The 23,171-nt window shown below is 49.5% G+C and overlaps 1 protein-coding gene across 6 annotated transcripts in view; it reads left to right on the top strand.

Moving 5' to 3' along the window:
- The window catches only part of DAPK1 (death associated protein kinase 1), a 170,188-nt gene that overhangs the window by 127,324 nt on the left and 19,693 nt on the right, over positions 1–23,171 (top strand). For all 6 annotated transcript variants that reach the window (XM_041742461.1, XM_041742460.1, XM_041742459.1 and 3 more), the window contains exons 14-19: positions 877–975; positions 2,279–2,377; positions 3,285–3,482; positions 4,858–5,055; positions 9,849–9,947; positions 16,725–16,802. In XM_041742461.1, coding sequence (XP_041598395.1) covers positions 877–975; positions 2,279–2,377; positions 3,285–3,482; positions 4,858–5,055; positions 9,849–9,947; positions 16,725–16,802 — 771 coding nt within the window. The remainder of the gene's footprint in view (positions 1–876; positions 976–2,278; positions 2,378–3,284; positions 3,483–4,857; positions 5,056–9,848; positions 9,948–16,724; positions 16,803–23,171) is intronic.

The following is a 23,171-nucleotide window of genomic DNA, read 5'->3' as shown; positions in this document are numbered from 1 at the left end:
TAGGGTCCCCACAGGGAGCTTGCTTCTCCCTCTGCCTGTGTCTCTGCCTCTCTCTGTGTGTTTCTCATGAATAAATAAATATAATCTAAAAAGAAGAAGAAGGAGAAGGAGGAGAAGGAGAAGGGGAGAAGGGGAAGGGGAAGGGGAAGGAGAAGGAGAAGGAGAAGACCTGCTGAACAGACTGGCACAGTCTAACCTATGTTATAAAGAAAAAGGCAAACACTTCCCTTCCTCTTGGCATTAACCTTTCTTCCCTGTGCGCTACCCCTAGATTCACTCCTCACGAATCATTATTCAACAGTGTTATTAGATGTCACATTTGGCAAAACTTCATTATCTAAGTAGTCTTTTTTTTTTTTTTTTTTTTTTTTTCTAAGTAGTCTTATTAGAAGTATATTTGCCTACATGTTTACTGGGGCAACGAAGTAAGGATGATACATATGCTTTGAGGCACGGGTCACGTTGGAGGAACAGACATGATTGTTTAGCGGCTAATAGTCATTACAGTGGATCTGCCATCAGCTTCCATAGATCTTCAACAGAACTGTAAAGGGAGTGGATCTGATCCTTGAACACAGAGGGATTTCTAACCAGAGCTTGAAATGAAGGTTATAAGAAAAGAAAAACAAGATTTTGAAATAATTCTCGATTTAACAAAAAACTTGCAAAGAAAGGACAGAGAGCTTCTATATCCCCTGCTCCCCAGAATGTTAACATCTTATATACCCTTGTCAAGACTAAAAAATAAAATGGGAGTGCATTCCTTTTGGAAATTGCTCCTTTGGAGTTGCTGTCACATAGGAAGGGAAATAGAGTGAGTCTGAGTGATGCATGCATCTGGGTCTGGAATGTGACTCCACATTGGTTTTTACACAGGGCGGATCCAATGCCATCTACTGGGCTTCTCGGCATGGCCACGTCGATACCCTGAAATTTCTCAATGAGAACAAATGCCCTTTGGATGTTAAAGACAAGGTAAGGCCACTTCTCCTCTCAGGGACAATGGGAAGTAATAAGAGGCTGCATGTGAGTGTTGACCTGCCCCATGTGCATCGCTACCCAAAGCAAAAAGGTTCATGATCAAACTCTTCTTGTGGAGAATTTAATTTAGAAGTTTCTGCTGCTGGCTTGGTCTAATATTAAAATCTGCTTTTAGCTGAAGTCTGCCAGGTAGTTGGCATAATATGCAAGCAGTGAATTATCTTCCCCATAACATGGAAGTTCAAGGTTCTACTAGAAAGACAACCAGAAACAGAGCCTGATTCTTTTATTGAATTGCCCTGGGTACATCTCTTTCCCTTTCTCCTCTGTGAAGTAGCTGCCAGTGCTGACCTTAAAAGCATGGGCACTAGACTGATTCACGAGACTGCATGTAAAATAAGGCTTTGGGGGGCCAAGATATTATAAAAATTACTGACTTAGCATAACCTTACTTTCATATATCTGTATTTCATGTAATTCACACTACAACCCTGTGAGTTAATTGATAGGACTGGAACATGTACCTAGGATTCTTAAGCATTCTACTCTGCAGCCCCTATCTGCTCCTAATACTTGTAGACTGATTTGTCATATTTAGTAAGGACTGCCACATACAGTTGTATGGACTGTGCACTGCTCTATATCTAAGGAATGATATTCACATCAAAGACATACACACACACACACACACACACACCTTTATATGTTATGGCAATTTTTGGTCAGGTAGGAACAAGTACTTTGTTTTGTTTTAAATCTGTTTATACTCACAAGTTTGGGGCAGATTAAAAAGTAAAATATCCTAAGGAAATTGCACCTATTACAAATTCACAGAATGCAACTGTGGGCTAATAGTGGTGTTTTTAAAAATCCCTGAGACTGTAAGAAATAACATTCTTAACATAGACAATGGAATCAGAAACTTGCTCATAAAAAAACTGTTGAAATAACTGAATATTAAAAAAGGAGTTTTGTGTTTAAAAAAAAAAAAATCCCGTGGCTCCAAGCATCAATCAGTGTATAAAGAAGACCGAGAACCACCATCACAGAAAAGGAAAGCATTTTCACTTAGGAGTTTTTGTGACAAACAGGATGAGCTACGTGTGTGGGTTTAACACTAGCTGTGTGGTGCATGTTCTGCTCCAGAGTCCCGAGCCCAGTCCCCAAAGGGGGCCTGACCTGAGAGTGGTGGGGGCCCTGAGGGGGAAGACATGGAGCCAGGCATACGTGGGATCTGACCTCCAGTCCTGAGCATTGAGTTTCCACAGTCTGCTAAATTTGGCTGTTTTTCTTGCAGTCTGGAGAGACAGCCCTTCACGTGGCAGCTCGCTATGGCCACGCCGACGTGGTTCAGTTACTGTGCAGCTTTGGCTCTAATCCCAATTTCCAGGACAAGGTGGGTATTGGTGGTCGATGTCCTTGCCTCCATTTGCTTGCTGTATGGAGGTCCACATAGCCGATGGATACAGTCAGGTCCTTTGGAGTTTTATCCAAGCTTGGCTTTCTGTTTAGATTTCAGAGGGCAGGAGCTCAAATAGAAACACTAGCTCATTCATTTGTTCCTTTACTCCTCTGGACAGCCTGATAAGTGGGTTGGTATTATTTTCATCCTCGTTTTACAGAAGAGTGGACTGAGGCAGAGAGAGGTTCAGTGATTTGCCCAAGCTCACACAGCTCCTAAGTGGTGGAGCTGGGGCTCAAACCCACTCTGTCTGGTTCCAGAGTCATGCTGTAAACACTACCATGTAACACAGACAGACTTACGTGTCTAATGATGTTGATCGTGAATATACAGACCTCGCAGTCCTACAGACCTGACCCTAGCTCTTCCCTTGACTTGTTAAAGCCCTATTATCTTCTAACTGCTTTGCCAGAGCAACAATAAATTACGTGACTTGGCTTTATGTTACACACATGACGGAAATCTTGCACGGGTCAGTGCCCTATGATTATGAGGAGCCTCTGATGAAATAGACAAAGGCATTTTTACGAGAAAGCTGCTATATGATTCGGCCCACACTGAGGCTCTCTTGTTCAGAGCTGACGGTTCTAGTGGACTCCTTCCTGAAAGTCAACCAGGAACCTGCAGGGAAAACCGAGTTTGTCCGACACACAAGCGTGGAGACCAGAGAACTAATGAAGGAGAGATGTCAGACCCACATCCGTTATTTCAGGTTAACAGCAGCCAGGAGCTCATTTCCCCGTGCTGCCATGCCGCGGCTGCCGTGGTGGCTGGAGCTCAGCATGCGTGCCCTTATGCAGTGTCGCATCCTTCTCCCCTATGCGTGTGTCTTTTTGGCCAGGAAGAAGAAACCCCCCTGCACTGTGCTGCCTGGCACGGCTATTACTCCGTGGCCAAAGCCCTCTGTGAAGCCGGCTGCAATGTGAACAGTAAGAATCGAGAAGGAGAGACGCCCCTCCTGACGGCCTCTGCCAGGGGCTACCACGACATCGTGGAGTGTCTCTCGGAACACGGAGCTGACCTTAATGCCTCTGACAAGGTGATCTGGGGGGTTGGCAGGACCACAAGACTCCTACCTTAGTTTACCTAAATTAACAAGCTTGAATGTAGCAAATTACAATGATCATTTCTCCTCTCTGTTTCAGAAATTTGTGGCCTTTCCTTGATTCTGTCTGATAATTCATATTCACTTATGGCCTATAACACTTTATGGTCAGATGATTCAGGAGTTTAGCCTTTTTAGCTTTGGAGCAGGTACAGTGGTGATCACTGAGCCTAAGACAATCTTCAGTCATAGTGAAAATTGGCAGCTCACTATTACTTCGTAGATAAACAAAGAAGTAGGTAGTTTATTTACTCTCATCACCGCTGTTTTGTAAAACTCTGGAAACCACCCTTATTTGTCTGATAATTGCCATCCTAAACCAGGTATTCCTTTATTAATGAAGCAAATTCAGCATCATCTGTTCTTATTATGAGTTTGTACTTACATGAGGCTGGGATGTTACTCTTCATAGTCAGATTTGGGATGCCGTCTTTAAGTTAGTGGACGCTTGTGGAGTATTTATTTTCCTAGTACAGACAAGTGGTTCTCAGTTGAAAGCAGGCTTGCCCCCCAGGAGACATTTCATAACAGCTGAAGACTTCTTACAGTTGTCAGAGTCGGGAGTGAGGATTACTACCGGCATCTAGCTGGTAAAGATCAGTGTGCTGCTAAATATCCCACAGCTCACAGGATGGGTCCCAAATGTCAATAGTACTGGGGTAGAGAAACCTTAGAACAGATGGTACACACATGTCCCCAAACTCTCTACCTGGCTCAGGAAACTCAACATGTCTGTTCACCAGGGATTCTGTAACAAGTGGAGGGAATTCTCAGGCTGGTCCTTAATGGGATGCATGGATTTAGCATGTTATATTTGCCCCAAATATATATGACAGCACTTGAGCACATCACTTCCCAGGGCTTTCTCAGTTTCTTCCAGAGTGAGGTAAAATAATAGGCATGTGTGCCCTCTCTGCTTAGGAAGTTAGTAAAGACTGCTGAGCAAATGTTTTTTAAAGTGGTTTTCAAGTATGTGACAAAACAGGCCATTGGAGTAAGTACCAGCAATTACTATAGTTCCATAAATTCAGGGACAAGAAGAAGTAATGGGCCTTTCTATCTGATTGTCCTGGCCAAGCCCAGGGTAGTCAGGCTGGTGGTGAGCTTCATCTGTGGTTATGCAGAGTGGGGTACACAAAGCCTCTCCCCCACCCACCAGGAGCAAAGTTTGCATTGTGATCCTCCTTCAGGCTTTGCACCAGCAAGGCCATTACCAATTAGAGCTGGCCCCATGGTGGCCGGAAAGGCCAGTGTGACCAGGCCCATGTACCGAGGGGACAGTGCTCATGGTCCCTGGTGCTTCTTGCAGGATGGACACATCGCTCTTCACCTTGCTGTGAGAAGGTGTCAGATGGAGGTCATCCAGACTCTCATCAGCCAGGGATGTTCTGTCGACTTCCAAGACAGGCACGGCAACACCCCGCTCCATGTGGCCTGCAAGGATGGCAACGTGCCTATCGTGGTGGCCCTCTGTGAAGCCAGCTGCAACTTGGATATCTCCAACAAGGTAATGCTGGAGGGGATCTCTCTGCAGAGGCCAGCAGGTGTATCCATCCATCTGCTTCTGGCTTTTGGCCGAGTTTCTCCTTGTGGCTCTTCATTGTTCCAAGTCTGTGTTACTCACAGGGACCTGTTCTGTTCCGTCTTATAGGACTCTCTACTTTAAGTCCTATTTTACATTTGATTTTTGAATAACTTGGCTGAAGTAACAGAAGATTTTTACATTAATTATTTTAAGTGTTTTCTATCTAGCCAGGTTGTCACTTAGGAACATCGAGAGAGGGAGAAGGAGAAAGAGGGGGAGAGAGAGAGAGAGAGAGAGAGAGAGTGTGTGTGTGTGTTGTGACCTCTTGTAGAGAAATTCCAGAACATCGGTCACATTAGAGCATCTTTCTGGAGTGCTGAGTCTTTAGGAAGACACCTCATTGAGATTCCTAGAACTAGATTTCTCTTCTTGGCTTCACCTTTTGAGAGCTCTATAGTCAAGCATTCATAACACCACCTTTTTTGTGCTAAGTAAATTTGGTAAGACCAAGGGAATGCTATCATTTGGCAAATAAAGAAATGAAAATAAATAATTACATGCTCTCAGGACCCCAGATGTTGACTTTTAGAGGTTTGTTAACACCCTCCCTTTTCCTTGAATACCATCGAGATTTTCCTTACCAAATAAGACAGAAGAGTTGGATATCCATGTGGTTTCAGCCGTGTAACTGTATGGAAGGCAAACACTATTCTTTTATGATTGTGTTAAGAAGAGAGTCCAAGTAGAATTAAATTTTTGAATGTGGGAAGTGTTTGTTTATAAATGGCAGACATGATGCCAGCAGAATTTTATTATGATTTATTTGAGGCGAGAGAATTAATATCTGAAACAGCTGGAAAATTACACTTCTACAAAAAAATTATTCCTCTTGCTTATTATGTGATTAATTCTAATGAAAATTGAAATTGGCAATCTTCACATTCTGAAATTTGAAAATGTAATATTGTAGGTCTTAGCCATCAGCTGCAGTGCTGGTTGCTTTCTTTGTTTATCCCATTCTAATCCTGCCAAGTCCGTTAGGTAAGTGGCTTAAGGGGAAAGCCAAATGTAATATTAAGCAGCATCAAGACCTTGACTTTCCTTCCAGGAGTCTTTAAACACATTAAAAGTGGTTTCAAGGAACATAGTGGCACTTATTTGAATACCTTTGGATTTGGCACAGCTAGCTACTGTGCGTGCAGCATCTGGGATGAGCTGTCTCCTGGGAAGGTGGAGGACAGAGCGGGTGATTCATGGTACTTTGCATTAAGTTAAAGAAAGGGATGGGTGTTCACCCCACGCCTAAGTACAAACAGTGCACTTGCTAAATATGTTCTTTAAAATACCCAGCAAGACTGGGTGTCTTAGTCAGTTAAGCAGCTGACTCTGGATTCCAGTTCAGGTCATGGTCTCAGGTCCTGGGATCCAGCCCCGTGGCGGGCTCCAGGCTCAGTGAGGAGTCTGAGGATTCTCCCTCTCTCTCTCTCTCTCTCTCCTTCCCTCTGCCCCTCTCCCTGCTCTCACACACTAGCTCTCAAATACATAAATAAATCTTTAAAAAAAATAAGACAAAATAGCCATCAGGATGATCCTAGATTTTCATGTTTTGATGGGATAGCCTCTACCTATGTGATACTGCAGATGGTAGTTCAGACATGCCCACATAGATGTTTTTACCACATACGGTCACAAAGCAGCTCAGGGAGGGCATTCAGTAGGTGATTTTGTCCCTGACTTGAGCTCAGTTGAAACTCCACATGTCGGCCTCCTTCGGACCGTGCTTTGGAAGCTGCTCAGGGCAGCAGCGCACTGCTCAGCAGCTCTGTGCGCTCGGAGCCTCAGAAAGCTCCCGGGCTGCCTTCAGAGCTCGGGCTCACCACACCCAGACACTGCGGGTCGCACGCCTCCTTCACTGGCTTGGTGGCACCTTCGGGTTCTTTTTTGCTTTCTTTAGTATTTTGTTTTGGGAAAATGATGGAGCTCTAGAGGAGCTGAATTGGTCATAAGGTAAGAGGAAGGACTTATGTGCTGGGAAAGCATGCATGGCCTCACCCAGCCTCAGCCCCCTAGTCAGCAGTCAAGATGGACAAGCATGCAGCATCTGTGTCCCGCAGGCAGATGGTCACTCCTTTCTCATGGTGCATCTGGCCCTTCCTTACCTGGATGCAGTTCCCCCAGAGATAAAAGTGGCCCGTCCTCAGTATGTGACAGGAATTTGTCCATATCTCTGACACTCATCTCAGTGAAACAGGTATTTCTCACTCTTCCTTCGTCCCGTGGGAAAGTCAGGAGGTAGCTGTTTAAACGGGTGTGTTGGGAGCACAGAGCTACGGGCCTTAACCCTTTCTTCCTCTGGGATGGCTCTTCCTAACAGCGAACACGGGGAAGGCTGTGCTCATGCATGCGTATATGCGCACACACATGTGCACATATGCACACCGACCAGCACAGATATGTGCATCCACACACAGGTATACACACATAAACTGATGTGCACACATGCAAATGCAGGTACATATATGTGCACATATACACACAAACGCACACACTTGCATACACAAATGGGCACACATGCACCTATACACACGCGCGCGCACGTGCGTGCATGCACATATCCAAGTGTGTGAGTGAGACTGCCATGCCCCTTCAGCGTGTATTAACACCTGGCTGTGGTGGGCCCTGTGCCCAGTGAGGTCTGGGGGGCTTGTGGATAGTGGAGTGAATGGTCTTGCCCTCAGGCTGCTGTCCGCTCCAGCTGCATCTCAGGTTGTAGGCTCTGCTAAAAAGGGGCACAAGTGCTACAGAAATGCAGACAGCATTTCAGGGGCATTTAGAGCTTTGCTGGATGAAAAGAGGAGCATGTGTTTCAGACTGAGGGAGGTGTTCGTGTATGCGTGGGGATGACACTGTCATGGTGGGGATGCACCTGCAGCTGACATGGGGTGTAGGTATTTAGGGAGGCAGACAGGCAGCGGGGCACAGAGAGAAAATGCAGGTGGAGGGGGACTGTGGGTCCAGATGGTGCAAGACCTTGACTCTAACACTCGGGAGTTTGGGTTTGGTTCTGTCAAAGGTTGGAGTCTTCAAAAGGGTCCACTCCCCAGTCCTTTTTCTTTGTCGTCCTTCCCTTCCATAAAGTGATGCCTCCTATTGCCAGGCTTCTCTTCCTCCTGCATAAATCCAGACACTTCATCATATCTTTTACAACCCCCTCAACCCCTTCTCTAGGGTATTTGAAAGTTTCATATCTGCTCTCTAAAGCATCTAAAGATGACAGGAAACAAAACCTGGACGTGTATGCACGTTGCAGCATTATTTATTAGGGCACAGAATGGAATCACCTCAAGCGTCCATCCTCAGTGGGCTGACTGAGTGAATTATGACATGTCCCCGTCCCCGTATTATTCAGGCATCCCAGAGAATGTAATAGATTTGGTGAACAAGCATGGCAGTGTCTGCCCCATATTGTTAGCTGAATGTAGCAAGGGACAGAATAGAAAGTGAAGTATGATCATGTCCTGGCTTTTCAAGTAATTTGTTTCCTTTTATGGATTCAGAGCTACATGCTTGGAAGGAGAGGCACCCAAAGGCTCAGCAGGAAGTGCTCTGAGGGGAGCAGCTTGGGGGAGGGGACCCAAGGGAATGAGCACTTCTGTTTTCTACCAGTCCCCACTGTGTCCTTTGCCTGTTCCCCATCAGCATGTATTAACTTGGGAACAAAAATTTGTATTTGCAAATAAAGAGCCTGAGCCGTATACCTCACCAGGCTAAAGCCTGTGAGACTCCTTTGAGTCTTAGTTAACTTTTTTGGCTCCCCCAGGACGCAAGAAACCTAACAGTTCTGTTTATTAGGTGGCTCGGTCCAAACGACCTAGTAAGAATTTATGTCCCAGGACTCAGTATCTGTGGGGAAAAAAATCATCCACATAAATGGAAAGTGAATGAATATGTTTTTATTTTGTTCTTCCATAACTGCAAGGCTGTACCAAGGAGGGGTGTGCTTGTGGGGCACCAGGCAACTCCTCCTGGGACCATGAACCCAGGTTGGTCACTGTCCTCTGTTCTACACCGATGTCCTCAGGATCCCGATTTCTTGTCTCAGTCATCAGCAAAGCCCCGCTGTGCCCACATGTTGTTGAAAGGAAGGCAGTGCAGTCCGATGCTAAGAGCCTGAACTGCCTGAGCTGGGAGTTCACTTCGTGTGTGTACCTGTTGGTTCCATCAGTAACGTAGACTATTCCTCAGTACCGCATGATTCACCACGTGCCTTGACATGCCTGGGCACACAGTTTGGGAACCATAGATGTACACAGTAGGGAGCGTGGTGGGCAGGGCTTTGCAGTGTCCCCTCATTAGACTGACCTCAGTGGCTGTCGTCCATCCCTTTGTCCTTTGCAGTGTCTATGTTTGCACTGTGCTGCAGATCTTTCTGGAACTTTGGGACCCTTTGTCAGAGCCCTGACTCATGCCTCCTTTCTGTCAGCACAGCAAGAGACTTGATCTAGTTACCTTATGAGAGGCCTCCCACTCGTTTATGCTTTAGAGTTTTATTTCCAAGTTACTCTTTTCACTGGAAAATACTGGAATGCATTCTGCTGGGCTTGCCTCCCTCGGGAGAGGGCGAGTTTCTGGGGAAGGGAGCCCACGCCTCCTATGCGTTTGGGGGTGGGGGTGTCCCCAGATCTGTCACACGGGGCTGGCCCAGGGGAGGCTCCACCGAGGCCCTCGGCAGCAATTGCAAGAAGGACTCTCTTGGGGCTTTCTGTGTTTTCCAGTACGGCCGGACGCCTCTGCACCTTGCAGCCAACAACGGGATTCTGGACGTGGTCCGCTACCTCTGCCTGGCAGGCGCCAATGTGGAGGCGCTGACCTCGGTGAGTCACCTTCTGGCAGCAGAGAGCCAGAGAAAATGATAGAAGACTGGCTCAGGCCTCAAGGGCACGAGGGGAAAAGTATTGCTTGGCAACTGCATCTCAAGTCGACAAGCTGCTGTTAAGCTTTGCTCGGGTGCCGTGGTTAGGAGGCTGGCTGCCCCCCAGAGCTGGGTGATGGCCCACACGGCCGTAGCCTCACTGCGCTTGAGGCCCAAGCAGCCACAGGGGCCTGCTGTGTCCCCTGTTACACAACGGCGCCTTTGTGTGTGTTGTTACATCTGTGTTTTCCTTTTCCGTGTGCTCCCCCCAACACTGGAGGTGCCTCGGGGTTGGGGGTTGGGGGTGAGGGAACCACTTAGGACAGCTGTTCTTTCCTGTTTGAGAAGTCTGGCTTGGTGCTTAGGCCGCCACAGTGATTTTACATGAGATACTTCGGTTTCCCCTGCCTCCCCACTCCCCACTCCACACCTGGTCCTGCCCTGCAGGAAGGGCCCTTTGATTTACATTTCATGAAATTCCAAAGAGGAAAAATAGGGGGACTGATGAGGTCAGGTTGTCATCTTTACGGCTACAGTGAAATTTTATTGTTTGATTTGCTTCAGGCCTAAGGGTGGGTTGAGTCTCCCACTCTTTTATGTGGGAGGTTCCTGGAACTCACTAGTGCTTTGCTGATGTAAAGTGTTTACCTTTAAACAGTGGACCACTGGAGCTTTAAAATATGGTAGCCAACTTTGGGGAAGTCAGGGCCCTGGGGCTGGAAGGGAGGCTTCATTTCTTGGAGAGCCATGCGGGGGTTGGCAAACTATGGGCCAGAGGCCAAATCCAGCCCGCTGCCTGTTTCTGTACATAAGGTTTTACTGGGAGCCAGCCATGCCCATGGGTTACAGCTCACTACCTGTTTCTATAAGTAAAGCTTTCTGTAGACCCAGCCGTGTTCGTTGTTTACATATTTGTGGCCACTTCCATGCTGTAAGGGTGGAGTTGAGCAGCTGCACGGAGACCCGATGGCCCGTAGAGCCCAAAGCATCTAGTCTCTGGCCCTTTACAGAAAACGTCTGGTGACCCCTGGTTGAGGGCATTGTCTCCCTGAACGCACTGGTGTTCCTCTGATGTCATTCTGTCCCCACAGGTAGTCGGCCCATCCTCGGTAGGGTTGAGCGCTGAACAGGGCTTCTCTGCGGACCAGTGGACACCAGTGTTCTAGATAGGATGGTCCCTTTCTCGGGGCACCTCCCTGCCCATCACAAAGCCCCACAGGGCCATGCGTGGGCTTCTAGGCCTCATGTGCCATCATCAAGCCCTGCTCAGCCATGTCTTGGCATTCGATCCAGTTATTTACACAGTGTGGTATTCATATGCATTTTTATGAGGAAAAGTCTTTTAATTTTTGGTCACAAATGTTGCCTCAAAAAAAAATAAACTGTCAAGGACGGCTCTGAAGATACCTGAGTCTGCCAAATCCCAGAGTCAGGCCTCTGCTGGGGGCTCGGAGCGCCCCGGGGCCTCTCCCCTTGCACTTGCCCACAGCCGCTGTTTCCTTGCTTCCCACCTGCGGCCTCCCCCCCAGCCGGCCCTCAGGGCGTCTCCTCAGGGCGTCCCCTCAGGGCGTCTCCTCAGGGCGTCCCCTCAGGGCGTCTCCTCAGGGCGTCCCCTCAGGGCGTCTCCTCAGGGCGTCCCCTCGTTCATCCGCACCCGGGAGTCCACTCCGGACGTGTCTCTTCATTCCCCAAATAGCGGGCACATCAGGAACACAGGAGGGCCTGGGCAGGTGAGCTCCCCTCCCTCTGGAAATTTCTAGCCTAACGGGGGGTGGGGGGTGGGGGTGGGGGAGGGGGCGGACTAAGAGCCACAGCCATAAACTACTGGGATGGGATGGAAGTGAGGGTCGGCCCTAAGGGAGTTTCCAGGGGTGGGGAATGCTCCTCAGAGAGGAGCGGAGCAGGAGGAGGGTGCGGTGCCGCCTGGGGGTGGGGGTGGGGGTGGGGGTGGGGGTGGGGGCGGGGCGGGGCTGCGCTGCGGCGCGCTGACAGCCCCACGGAGCCATACCACGGGCGGCAGGAGCCATTCTAAATGTTCTAGAAGCCATACCCAAAACGGAAAAGAAGCTGAAGAAATTAATTTCCGGAATATATTTAATGCAGCACAAAACATGCAAAATGGCATCCTCTCGACCTGCAGTCGGTATTTTCAGGCCACCGAGCTACTTCACATTCTCCGGTTTGTTCCGTCATGGAAATCCGGTGTGTGCTTCACATCCACAGGCAACTCATGCGCCGCTTTCAAGCTCTGAGCAGCCCCGAGTGGCGCGGGGCCGCCCCCTTATCGGCAGAAATGGCGCCCTTCCGTTTCCGGCCCCCCCCCCCGCACCTGAGCGGGCGGAGTTCCGCGTCCCTAACGCAGCTCGCGGCCCTGGGGCGCCCCCTGGCGGTCGCCTGCCTCCAGTGCCGGGCTCAGCCCCAATTACTTGGAAAACCCTCTGAACACCCTGCCCTGTCTTTCCTGGGCTCCGGGCCCCCGACTCCGCCTACAGGGCCCCCTGGACTCTCGTGCTCTTGGCCAAACCTCCAACCACCTCCTGGTAGCTCCTGCCTTCAAAACGTTTTATTTTTAAAAATTGTATTTATTCATGAGAGACACAGAGAGAGGCAGAGACATAGGCAGAGGGAGAAGCAGGCTCCCCATGGGGAGCCCAATGTGGGACTCGATCCCAGGACTCTGGACACTCAACCGCTGAGCCGCCCAGGCATCCCCAAAATGTTTTAAGATAAAATAGATTTTTTTTTTAACAAAGCACTTGAACAAAAGAAAAGCTTACTGAATTATTACAAGATTGGCACCTTTGTAACCCACTCAAGGTCAAGAAATAGAACTTCTGAGGTCAGGTCAAAAGCCCCTAGGGTTTGAGTCAGTCTTGGCGTCTTCCTCCACGCATTGGCTTTGGGGGTAACCGTTCCCCAGCAGCTAAGTACCAGCAGCTCTTCTAAATCCCAGGGCACCAGTGGTCTCCCCAGGACTTACACTTCCTGACCCTCCCTCCCGCCTGGGGTAAGAAAACCCCACTTGCTCCTGCCTGTCCTCTGGCCTCTGCTGGCCTCCTCCACCCCATGTGCTGCCGGGCATCCTCCTGCCCTCTGCCCCGGCCTTCTGGGACTTTCTGGGGCCCCAGCAGCGGAGGGCTGCCTCCAGGTTCATCCTCACCTCCCACCCCCACCCCCACTGTGCCCTTCTCTGCCCTTGTGGGCCTTTATAGAGGGCTTCAGTGGGTCCCGCGATGGGGGAGCTCTGCTGGCCTCTCCTCCCCCTGCATCCTCGTGGGGCAGCATCCTGGATTCTTCTTGGTCTCCTAGCACTCTGGCCTCTACCTGGTTAAGGACCTCAGTGTGTGTTTCTCCCAGACCATCTGGGCCCAGATCTGGTCCCTTCAGTGTCACCTTGGCCTTCCTGACAGTTCCGTTCCATCCCTACATCTGGGGTTCTGGAAAAGCCAGTGAACTCCAACCTCCACTGCCTGGCACCCTCTGTGCCCAGCCTCACCCTCCACCCTTTCCCCCTCGGCTACCCCCAGCAGAACAGAGCTCTTGGCAGGTCCTGGGAAGCCCTTTGCTTGCTCCCACCTCACCGACTTGGGTATGCTCTTCTTTCCATCTGGGATCTCCTCGGTCTCTACTCCCTCCCTGTCCTGCAGAGTGCCACCTGCACACACCCCTGCTAGAAGACACAGTGTGCTCCTTCTTTCAGAGTGAGAGACTTAATGCCTACTAGCAGGTGCCTGGGCACATAGTAACAGGTAACATAAGTGGCAGAAGATTCTGGAACACTCGCTCCTTCTCATCTTTCAGTATTCAGCTGGAGCCCCAGACAGCCTCCTCTTTGCCAGCCCCCCCAGCAGGTATGGTTTTCTCCCCTTTCTTGCTTTGTTGGAATTGGCTGTTGTTCCCCCATGAGGTGTGAGCCCTGGGCCATGATCACGTGCAATCTGTCTTGGTCTCCTGCCTGGTCTCCTTGCTGCTACCCTCACCTGTCCAGTCTGTTCTTCAGGCAGCAACATGTGTGACCCCTTTTGAATATAAGTCAGATCCTGTCCCTCCTCTGCTCAGACCCTTCTAACCCATCAAGTTAGAAGTGCTTATGATGGGGGCTCCCTTAAAGATTGGCCCCTCACATTGCCTCCCTGACCATCTCTTACTCCATCTTCTCCCTTTGACCCCATCGCACCATATGAGCTTCTTTGAAACTCTTCAAACATGACAGTCATCTTGCTGCCTGAGGGCCTCTGCACTTGCCTTTCTTCACAGGACTTTCTTCAGGTGTCCAAATGGCTTGCTTTCTCACCTCCTGCAGGTTTTGACTCAGACATCATCTTCTCAAGGAGGCCCTCCCAGACCATTGTTTATAACCAGGAGGACACTGAGTGTTCGAATTGCTTGTGGGAGTCAGCACCTGACTCCAGGGCACAGGGGAGGGCAAGGCCAGAATGCAAACATCCAGCTCCCACCCTGTTCCCTCTTGGACAGAAGACCAGGGAGTTTGGGAAATTCTCAGCACACTATTCATAATTCCTGCTGCTTGCTTTTCCACGCCTGGTGCTTTGCTGGTTCTTTATGTTTGGTTTTCTTTAATCTGCTCAAGACCCTGTGTGGTGAGGGCACCCGTTTCCACCTTGCAGATGGAGAAGCCAAATGCCAGGAGGCCGAGTGACTGACTCACAGCTGGGGAGGGGTAGACTCAGGCCTTACACCTCATCCTTCTGACTCCAAAGGTCAAACTCTCCACTCTCCTGGCTGGCCTTCTTTTTTTTTTTTTTTAATTTTTATTTATTTATGATAGTCACAGAGAGAGAGAGAGAGAGGCAGAGATACAGGCAGAGGGAGAAGCAGGCTCCATGCACCGGGAGCCTGACGTGGGATTCGATCCCGGGTCTCCAGGATCGCGCCCTGGGCCAAAGGCAGGCGCCAAACCGCTGCGCCACCCAGGGATCCCCCAGCTGGCCTTCTATTGGGAGCCTGAATAGTGTCTCTTTGGGCAAAGTGTTTTGCAAACTGTAAAATACTGGGCATACAGAGGGCATTTGGTTGATGGTGGTTTTCTTGTCCCTGCAGAGGCTCTGTGACAGACAGGGGCCTTTGTCACTGAAGGTCCTCTGCCTGTGTCATGTGCGGATCTGGGGTCTCTGCGAGAAATGCTGTGGCCAAGAGACAGTGTTAGTCAAGGTTCAGATTTCTTCCAACTAAGACAGTGGTTCCCAAACCTTGCTGCCCGCTGGAATCACCTGGGCACGCTGACCACCGCGATGTCTGGGAGGCCAGCAGCCTGACGGAGGCAGAGTGTCCAGGAGGGGGTGGGCACATGCAGGCAGCAGGGGTTTTTAAAGACCCCAGTGTGCGGTGAGGTTGGGGAACCGCTAACCTGAGGCCTTGTCTTATCGTGTCAGTAAGGATCCAGGCAGTTTGGCATGAATCCCTGGGTGAGGTGTGGTGTCTGGCAAGATCCTTAATCACCGCAAAGGCAACTAGAGGCCCTACATGCCCATTAGAGACATCTCAGGACTTTATGGGAGAGCAAGATGGGCAGTGTGACCATAAAGCCTCCTCCCGGAGTGCTCATGTGAGCTTCCAGCTTTACCCTAGACAGTGGTCCTCAACTGGGGAGGTGATGCTGCGGGCATCTAGTGCAGAGACCAGAGAAAGATAGATGCACTAAACATCCGACAGTGCCAGACAGCCCCGCACAATAGAGAATTATCTGAGCCAAAATGTCAGGGGTGCTGAGGTCGAGAAGCACTGGTCTCATGAAGCCCCACACATGGTTCAGATTGTTGAGTTGAGAAGCTGGAAGATGTGCTGTTATCCAGACTCGGCATCCCTGAGCTTCCATGGGAATGGAGCTCTGTTTATTGAGAGATGGACCCAGATGCTTCTTAGTCTCCTTGTTGAAAAGTTCCTTGTTAAAAAGTTCTTTTTTATTTGCATGGAAATTGCTTCTCACCCTTTCTATTTCAAATTTGTAATGACTAAAATTGCAGCAGGACAGTCCTTAAGCCTCTGTTTCCTCCTCAGTGGCACAGGAACGGCCGCAGTTCCACCTCCCCTGAGTGACCCTGAGGGTTAATGCGCGCAAAGCTTGGAGAGCTGGACCAAGCGCGTGGCATTAGGAGCCAGAGTTGTGCTTATTTGTGGGACAGAAATGGAAATTAATTTGCTTGCTTTGAAACTACAACCCTATGAAAATTCTCTAATTGAAAGGTGCTGTGAACTCTGGTTTTCTCCTTTTATGGTCACTGAAGAGCTTTAGATCAAAATTGTCTGTAAAGCTAAGCTTTTTCTTTGATATGCACAACAGTTACCAGGAACTAGCTTCCTCTGAGTGCTGATGTCTAGGGGAGGAATTTAAAGACCTTAGCTAGTACTAACTAGAATTTGGCATCTATAAATGGCTTCATCATCTGCTTTATTGGAGAGAGGTTCAGCGTTTGGGGTCATCTGCTCACCAATGAGGTGCCAAGTGTGGTTAAAGCCTGGGGGTCTGAGACTTCTCACTGATGGACTTCAAGACACCAGTGCACTTTTTTTTTTTTTTTTCTAATTCTCATTTTTCTTCCCGGGACCAAGTGAAATAAGCACTCTACAGAAAGAGAAAGAATCCAGGACACACTCTGTCCACCTTTCTTGTTTCTTCTAAGGCCCGTTAACACTTGTTTCTGCCTCCAAAGGCTGAACTAATGTATGGAACAAACAGCTCTCTTGTGAAGGAAAGAAACTAATCATTTTTCCTCAACAGGATGGGAAGACAGCAGAAGAGCTTGCTAAGTCAGAACAGCATGAACATGTAGCAGGTCTGCTTGCAAGACTCCGAAAGGTAAGAAATTCTTTTTATCAGTCTGAAATTCTGTTTTACATGAAAAAGTGTCTTTTTCCTTGTAAACAACGAGATGAACAAAATGAGGGGTTGGACATATGGGTTGGTGTCTGTCCCTGGCCTGTGGTTTGCATACATTTAGCGTAAACGCATCACCTACCTGTTGGGTTCCTTCTTCTGTATTTGGACTTGGAAATCATTTGGCTGTGCCTGGTTTCTCTCCATCTACCCTCTCTGTAGTAACTGTTCCCATAAAGTAGATAGGAAATGAGAAAGCTGAATGTTTCTTTTCTTCTTAATGTTTTGAGCTCCAAAACATCACATGATATACTCTGGTCGAGGAAACATCGTTGCTCTAAGGTTTAAGGACACAGGACAAAAATAAGTAAATCCAATGGTGTCTTTCCAGCTCATGTCATAGGGATGTTTATCAAGAATTTTCAAAAGAGTCACACCGTTTCAGGTAGGAACTCCATGTCTAGGAAACAAATGCGGGAAATAGTGTTTTATGCACACACATTGTCACGTTATTTATAATACAGTAATAAAAGCCAGAAACATCAGATGACCAACAATAATGTCTAGTAAATTGCTATTACAGCTATACCCTAGAACTGTGTTTGGCCACTAATGTATCTTTGAAGAGGTTTTAAACAGAAGAGCTTAATGCTTACGGATGTTCCGGGGTTTTAAAGCAGAAAATAAGTTATATATATATGCACATTATAATCCCTCCTGTGTTTTTAAAGTGCATAAAAAGAAAACATGAACAGAGGTTTGTGGGATTTTGCTAATGTAATTAACACCTTACAAGGGGATCAACACGCTGGGCTGGGGATTCTCAGGGTTCCCACATGCCACAGAGGGCAAGTCTGACCCCCGTCCCACACTGGGTGCCACCACCCGAATCTGAGCCCCAGTGTCTGTGTGTGCAGGCTCAGCGACCACAGCCCACATGCTTCTCACAGCAAAGCATCTGGCAAGTCTTTCTTGGCTTGGAGCACTGCTCGCCATCTCAGAGACTTCTCCCAGAGCTGTGGCCCTCGGAGTGCAGGCACTTATTTTTAAGCAGAAATCAGTGACAAACCATGATCCACACTCGTCTGGTGGGTCACCCAGGAGACATCATTCTTGGTCAGAGTGACAGCTTTTCCTTGGGCTGTGCTGTGTTTAACTGCCTGTCTACCTCTCAGGAAAGGTCCGTTCTTTTATTTTTTCTTTTTTTAATGGTTTTTTGTTTGTTTGTTTATTCATGAGAGACACAGAGGGAGAGGCAGAGACACAGGCAGAGGGAGAAGCAGACTCCCTGCTGGGAACCCCATCGAGACTCGATCCCAGGACCCAGGGATCACGCCCCCAGCCAAAGGCAAATGCTCAACCACTGAGCCACCCAGACGTCCGCAGTTCTGATCCTTTATATAAAAGTGGGTGCAAAAAGAAAAAAAGAAAGTGGGTGCAAAGCCAGTGTCATTGCAGCGATGGGTGAGAAACAGTCAGGAAAGCCCAGACAATAGACAGGAAGGCCAGGCCCTGAAGCAACAGCCAGGGTGCAAGTGGATTGGAGGGGGTAAAGGTGCTTTCTCCCTTAATCTGATCCTGGGATTTCCTGCTCTGTGCTTATGTTGCTCTTGTAATTGGAAATATAAATACAGAGAAGCTTGTGTGTTGCTACTGCCAACCCCATATGCCCAGGGGAGGCCCAGGGGAGGCCCAGGGAGGCAGCTGGCTGTTTCCTGACTAGGATCTCTCAATTGAGGTGGGTGGGCTCTTGCACTGTCCCTGTTTCAAGTTTCCTTTATTTTCTCCCACCGATTGGCACCCTCGTGTTTGGTGACTAGATTTTTAAAAGACAGATGGGAGAAAGAATATTCCATTGTCTAGCATGTTACCGTTATCCTGGGATATTTCTCAAAGAAGTCAAGGCAAAGAAAAGTTATTTTAATACCTATGAGCAAGAGGACATCATTCCTGTTCGTGCCTAGAACCCACAGATAGATTCCTTTCTTATCTTTGCTTTGAGAAGCAAAATATAAAGTGATAGCCAAGTGCACAGACTCAGGAATCAGACCCTCTGGCTCAAATCCCAGTCCTGCTACCTTCTAGCAGCTCTGTGCCTCAGTTTCCCATTTGTCAAAGCAGGTAACTATAGTGCTGCCTTCCAGTACGGTGGTGATAGAAACGATGTCTTTAGAACAGTGCTTGCACACAATAAGCACCATGTGTTTGCTGTTGCGGTTGGTACCCTGCAAACCGCCCCGAGTCCCCATGGTGGCCCCTCCTGTGGTCCAGTGCCCGGAGCAGGTGCCAGCGAGTCAACAAGGCCACCCTGAGAGCCATCGTTAGTCGCAGCCACCATTCTGGCCTCGAGACGTGCCAGGGGCTGTCTGTACGACATCCAGAGGGTGAAGATGGTCCTGCAGGAAGGGGGCTCTCCGTGAGGCTCAGCAGGTGCCCATCAGCACTGTGCCACATTCAGTCCTGAAATAGGACCCTTCTGTGGGGCGGGAGGGGGCCCTTCCCCAGAGCTGAGCTCGCTTGCTGTGTGGAGAGCCCCGATCTCCCTCCCAGGGTCACAGGGCAGCTCCGGGCAGCTGAGTCTCCCAGTGAAACCCGCAGGTTCGTTGGCCTCAGCTGTTCTCTTGGAAGGCTCTAGAGCCCAACTTCTTGATGAACCAGAGAGCAAGGAGGGGGCTGCCATGCATTTCTAACCACATTCTTTAATAAAAAAATCTCCAAATAAGTAGTTGCTTGGGAGTGTGGGGACTCCCGGTACTGGAATCTAGTTCTGGAAAAAGATTGAGATGTCCCATGGAGAATAGGTCAGCAAGGACTTGTTGTAGTAAGTCATCACCAGCCAGGCCATGCCTGCAGAGAAGCCAAGATGGCAGATGTGTTTGCAGTTGTAACTGGGGTCATGTGGTGGAGGAGAGTGATCACCACCAGTAAGGACGGGGAAGAGAGAGGAAGAGGCCAATTTCACTGAGGAGTATCTTGTCCCCAATTTCCTTTATTTGTCATTTCATCCTTGACGTCCCTGTATTTCTCTCCAAGGTTGGGTGGGCATTTGGGGAGGGGGGACATGAGGACCCCAAGCAGCCCAGGTCATAGCTTCCCCTCCCCCATCCACTGTGACATTAAAAAAAAATCACCTCTACACATTTCCTGACAGACCTGGGGGGAGCCAGTCACCCTGAGACCCCCTCATGTGGATCCTAAACACATCCCTGGGGAGAAGCCTGTCTCTGCACAGCAGGGGGGTGGCCTTAAATTGCCTTGTCATGCCCTAGGATTGCCAGTGGACCAGATTAGCAACAGAAACGCCCCCTTATTTGCACCTCTATTCAGGTGATGAGCCTAGGAACATGTTTGTTTTTTCTTTCTTGAGCTCAATATATTTCTTTTTGTCATAAAGGTTCAAAACCAAAAGCGGTTTCTCTTTGCAGCAAATATACATTAAAATAGAGTCTCTACAGCCTAGGTCTCTGGGCCGGGCTTGCCCTATGTCCCTGCACCTCCCTGGCCAAACCCAAAAATAAATACAGTTATTGCTCTGCAGGGCATAGAGGCAGTGGTCTCATTACCCCCTGAGGAGGCTGGGTGGAAGCTGATGGGGAGGGGGGGGGCCTGGCCACTCCAGGGGTCAAGGGACTGAAGCCTGCTTGGGGCAGGGGGAGTAATGCCCAATGCAAATGATGAGAGGAGTGAAGGGTGCAGGGGCCTTTGCTCTCCAAATCCCCCTCTGCTCTGGAGAGGGGGTTGGATTAAGCAGCAGCAAAAGCATCACCCACTGGGAGACTGTGGCCTCACTCCCTTCCCTCCCTGAAATCAGGCTTCTGCCCCCCTCCCACACACACACCACATGTCCCCTGCAGCCCCCTTTGGCTTCCACAAGGCCCCCTACAGTCTGGGGGCACGTTATGGCTTGCAAGGGGCAGCACTGTGCCCAGAGCCTGGGTGCACACATTCCCAGCTTCTAAGACCCCCCTGGGAGAGGGGAAGGGAGGGCATAGGGCCTGCTCCCAGGGGCTGATGGTATTGCCCTGGCCCTGCCAGCAGGCTGTAGCACTGCCCAGACCCCAGCTCTGCCCCATTGGGGCTGACCCCATTCCAAGTGGGTCCTGCAAGCACCCCCACCCATGCCCACCCATTGCCTCAGCCCATCAGGGCCTCAAGCTTCTCCAAGAACAGCTTGTGCATGGGCATCTTATCCTCCAGCTTCACCCCATAGAAATGGGACAGCACTTTGCCCGCTGTCTGGTGCAGGAGCAGTAGTGTGAGCAGCAGCCTGCCTGCCCACCGCCGCTCAGCACCCCCTCCAGGGCCTGCCCAGCCGGCTTCATATTCCAGCAGGAACTCGTGTAGAGCTTCTCACAGCTGCTCCACAGCCTCAGCGTCCTCAGTGTGCACAGAGTCTGAACTGGCAAGGGCATCTTTTTAAAGAAGGTTTCTAGGGAAGCCATGGGCTTCCCGCTCCAGAAATATGACAGTCCTCTTGTTGAGCTGCAGGGGGCAGCAAAGCACCAGCTGGAATTGAGTGGGGGTCCTGGGGTCCTCATCACAGGGGGCTGACCCTGGGGAGATGAGACCTTGCAGCCAGTGCATCTGGGCAGGTGGAGCTGAGGGTGGCCGAGGCCAGAGTTTGTGGGGGCAGCCTGACCTCTGACCCAGCTCTCCACAAGGTGCCTGGGGGCCGCAGTGTGTGGGAGCCTCTGGTCCTGACCCACAGAGCCCACCCCACACATCTCCTCTGTGTGCTCAGTGCCCTCATATTGGGGGTTCCACGATTGTCCTTCCAATCAGATTTCCATAAGGTGATATTAAAATAGTTCCTTTTTCGGGGATCCCGGGGTGGCACCTGCCTTTGGCCCAGGGCGTGATCCTGGAAACCCGGGATCGAGTCCCACATCGGGCTCCTGGCATGGAGCCTCCTTCTCTCTCTGCCTGTGTCTCTGCCTGCCTCTCTCTCTCTCTCTCTCTCTCTCTCTCAATCTCTCTTTCATGAATGAATAAATAAAAAAATAAAATCTTTAAAAAAAAATAGTTCCTTTTTTTATCTCTAAAATCAGACAGTGAAGAAAGATGCCTGAGAATATTTTGGAAAATAGGATGAAGTGTAGAGTTTGCCCAGAATTTAAAATTCAGTACAAGTAACGACATTTGCATAAGGAAGAGTTGCTGTTCCTCTCCTTCTAACTGCCTCCTGCCACGTGGGGGAAGTCACATAACCTCCTCCTGCTCTCATCCGGCCCTCCCAGATTGCAGGTGGGCCTCCCTGTCATCTCTGGTGGTTAGTCATCTCTGCTGATGAGAGAGTGAAGCTAAGCTGCCAGGGGCAAAGGTGCAGGAAGAAGGTTAACTAGAAACTGGGATTCACTAGGGTGTCAAAGAGTGATGCAATTAGCAAATAATATTCACTTAAGAGAGATTGACCACGTCTAGAAATGCTGAGAACTATTCTAGGCACGTGAGAGACCACAGTGAGCAAGAGGCAAGACTCAGACTGTAAACAAATAACAAAACTGGCAGATGCGGTAAGTCAGGGGTTGGCAGATGATGGCCTGGGGGACAGCCCACCACCACCTGTTTTTGTAAATAAAGCTTTATTGGAACACAGCCACACCCTTTTTTCTTACTGTGTATTGCTGCTTTCTGCATACATGGCAAACACAGGAGAGACCACCAAACCCTTTATAGAGGATGACTGCTTCTCCTGTAAGTGCAGAGATTCAAACAAGGTGAAAAAAGAGAGGTGGGTTATTTCCATCCATTGGTCAGCAACACCTCTCTGCTGGTGACATTTAAGCCAACAGATGAAAGATTAAAGAGGGGAGGCAGCCAGAGGAGGAGCTGGGGGATAGCAGTGGGAACAGTGAGTGCAAAGGGCCTGGGGCAGTAGAGAGCTAGGTGTGTCCCAAGAAACAGATCAAAAGGATTGAAGGCGCCTGGCACCAGGGCTTGAGCCAGGTGGTCTGGGGGAGGATCAGGCCTGAAGGGATCTGATTGGAGAGGTCAGTGCCTTTACACACCTAGGTCAGGAGATTGGGTTTGGTCCAGGTGTGCCCAGCAAGACCTGACTCTGGTTTTGGGACTTTCGCTCGGACTGCCCAGAAAGACCAGATAGGAGGTGATCTTGACAGCCAGGCGAGCTATGACAGCACTTACATGGATTGTTGAGGTTCAGTTACTCTGTGAGCCGTGGGCTGGCATGCAAACAGAGCTCCCATCCCTGGGTAAATATTTAAGGTATACGGTTAAAGCAAAGAAGCAGAGATAGTGCGTGTTCTGTCTCACTTACACAAATACCCCTTTCTGACCACCTGGAGGGAAGGACTGGTTTCAAATTCCGATTCCTCAGAGTCTCCGCTGCTT

The sequence above is a fragment of the Vulpes lagopus genome, chromosome 2 (genome assembly GCF_018345385.1).
Source record: "Vulpes lagopus strain Blue_001 chromosome 2, ASM1834538v1, whole genome shotgun sequence".
Classification (NCBI taxonomy): domain Eukaryota; kingdom Metazoa; phylum Chordata; class Mammalia; order Carnivora; family Canidae; genus Vulpes; species Vulpes lagopus.
Note: the sequence above shows the minus strand (reverse complement) of the source record. Positions and strands in the feature narration are given on the sequence as shown.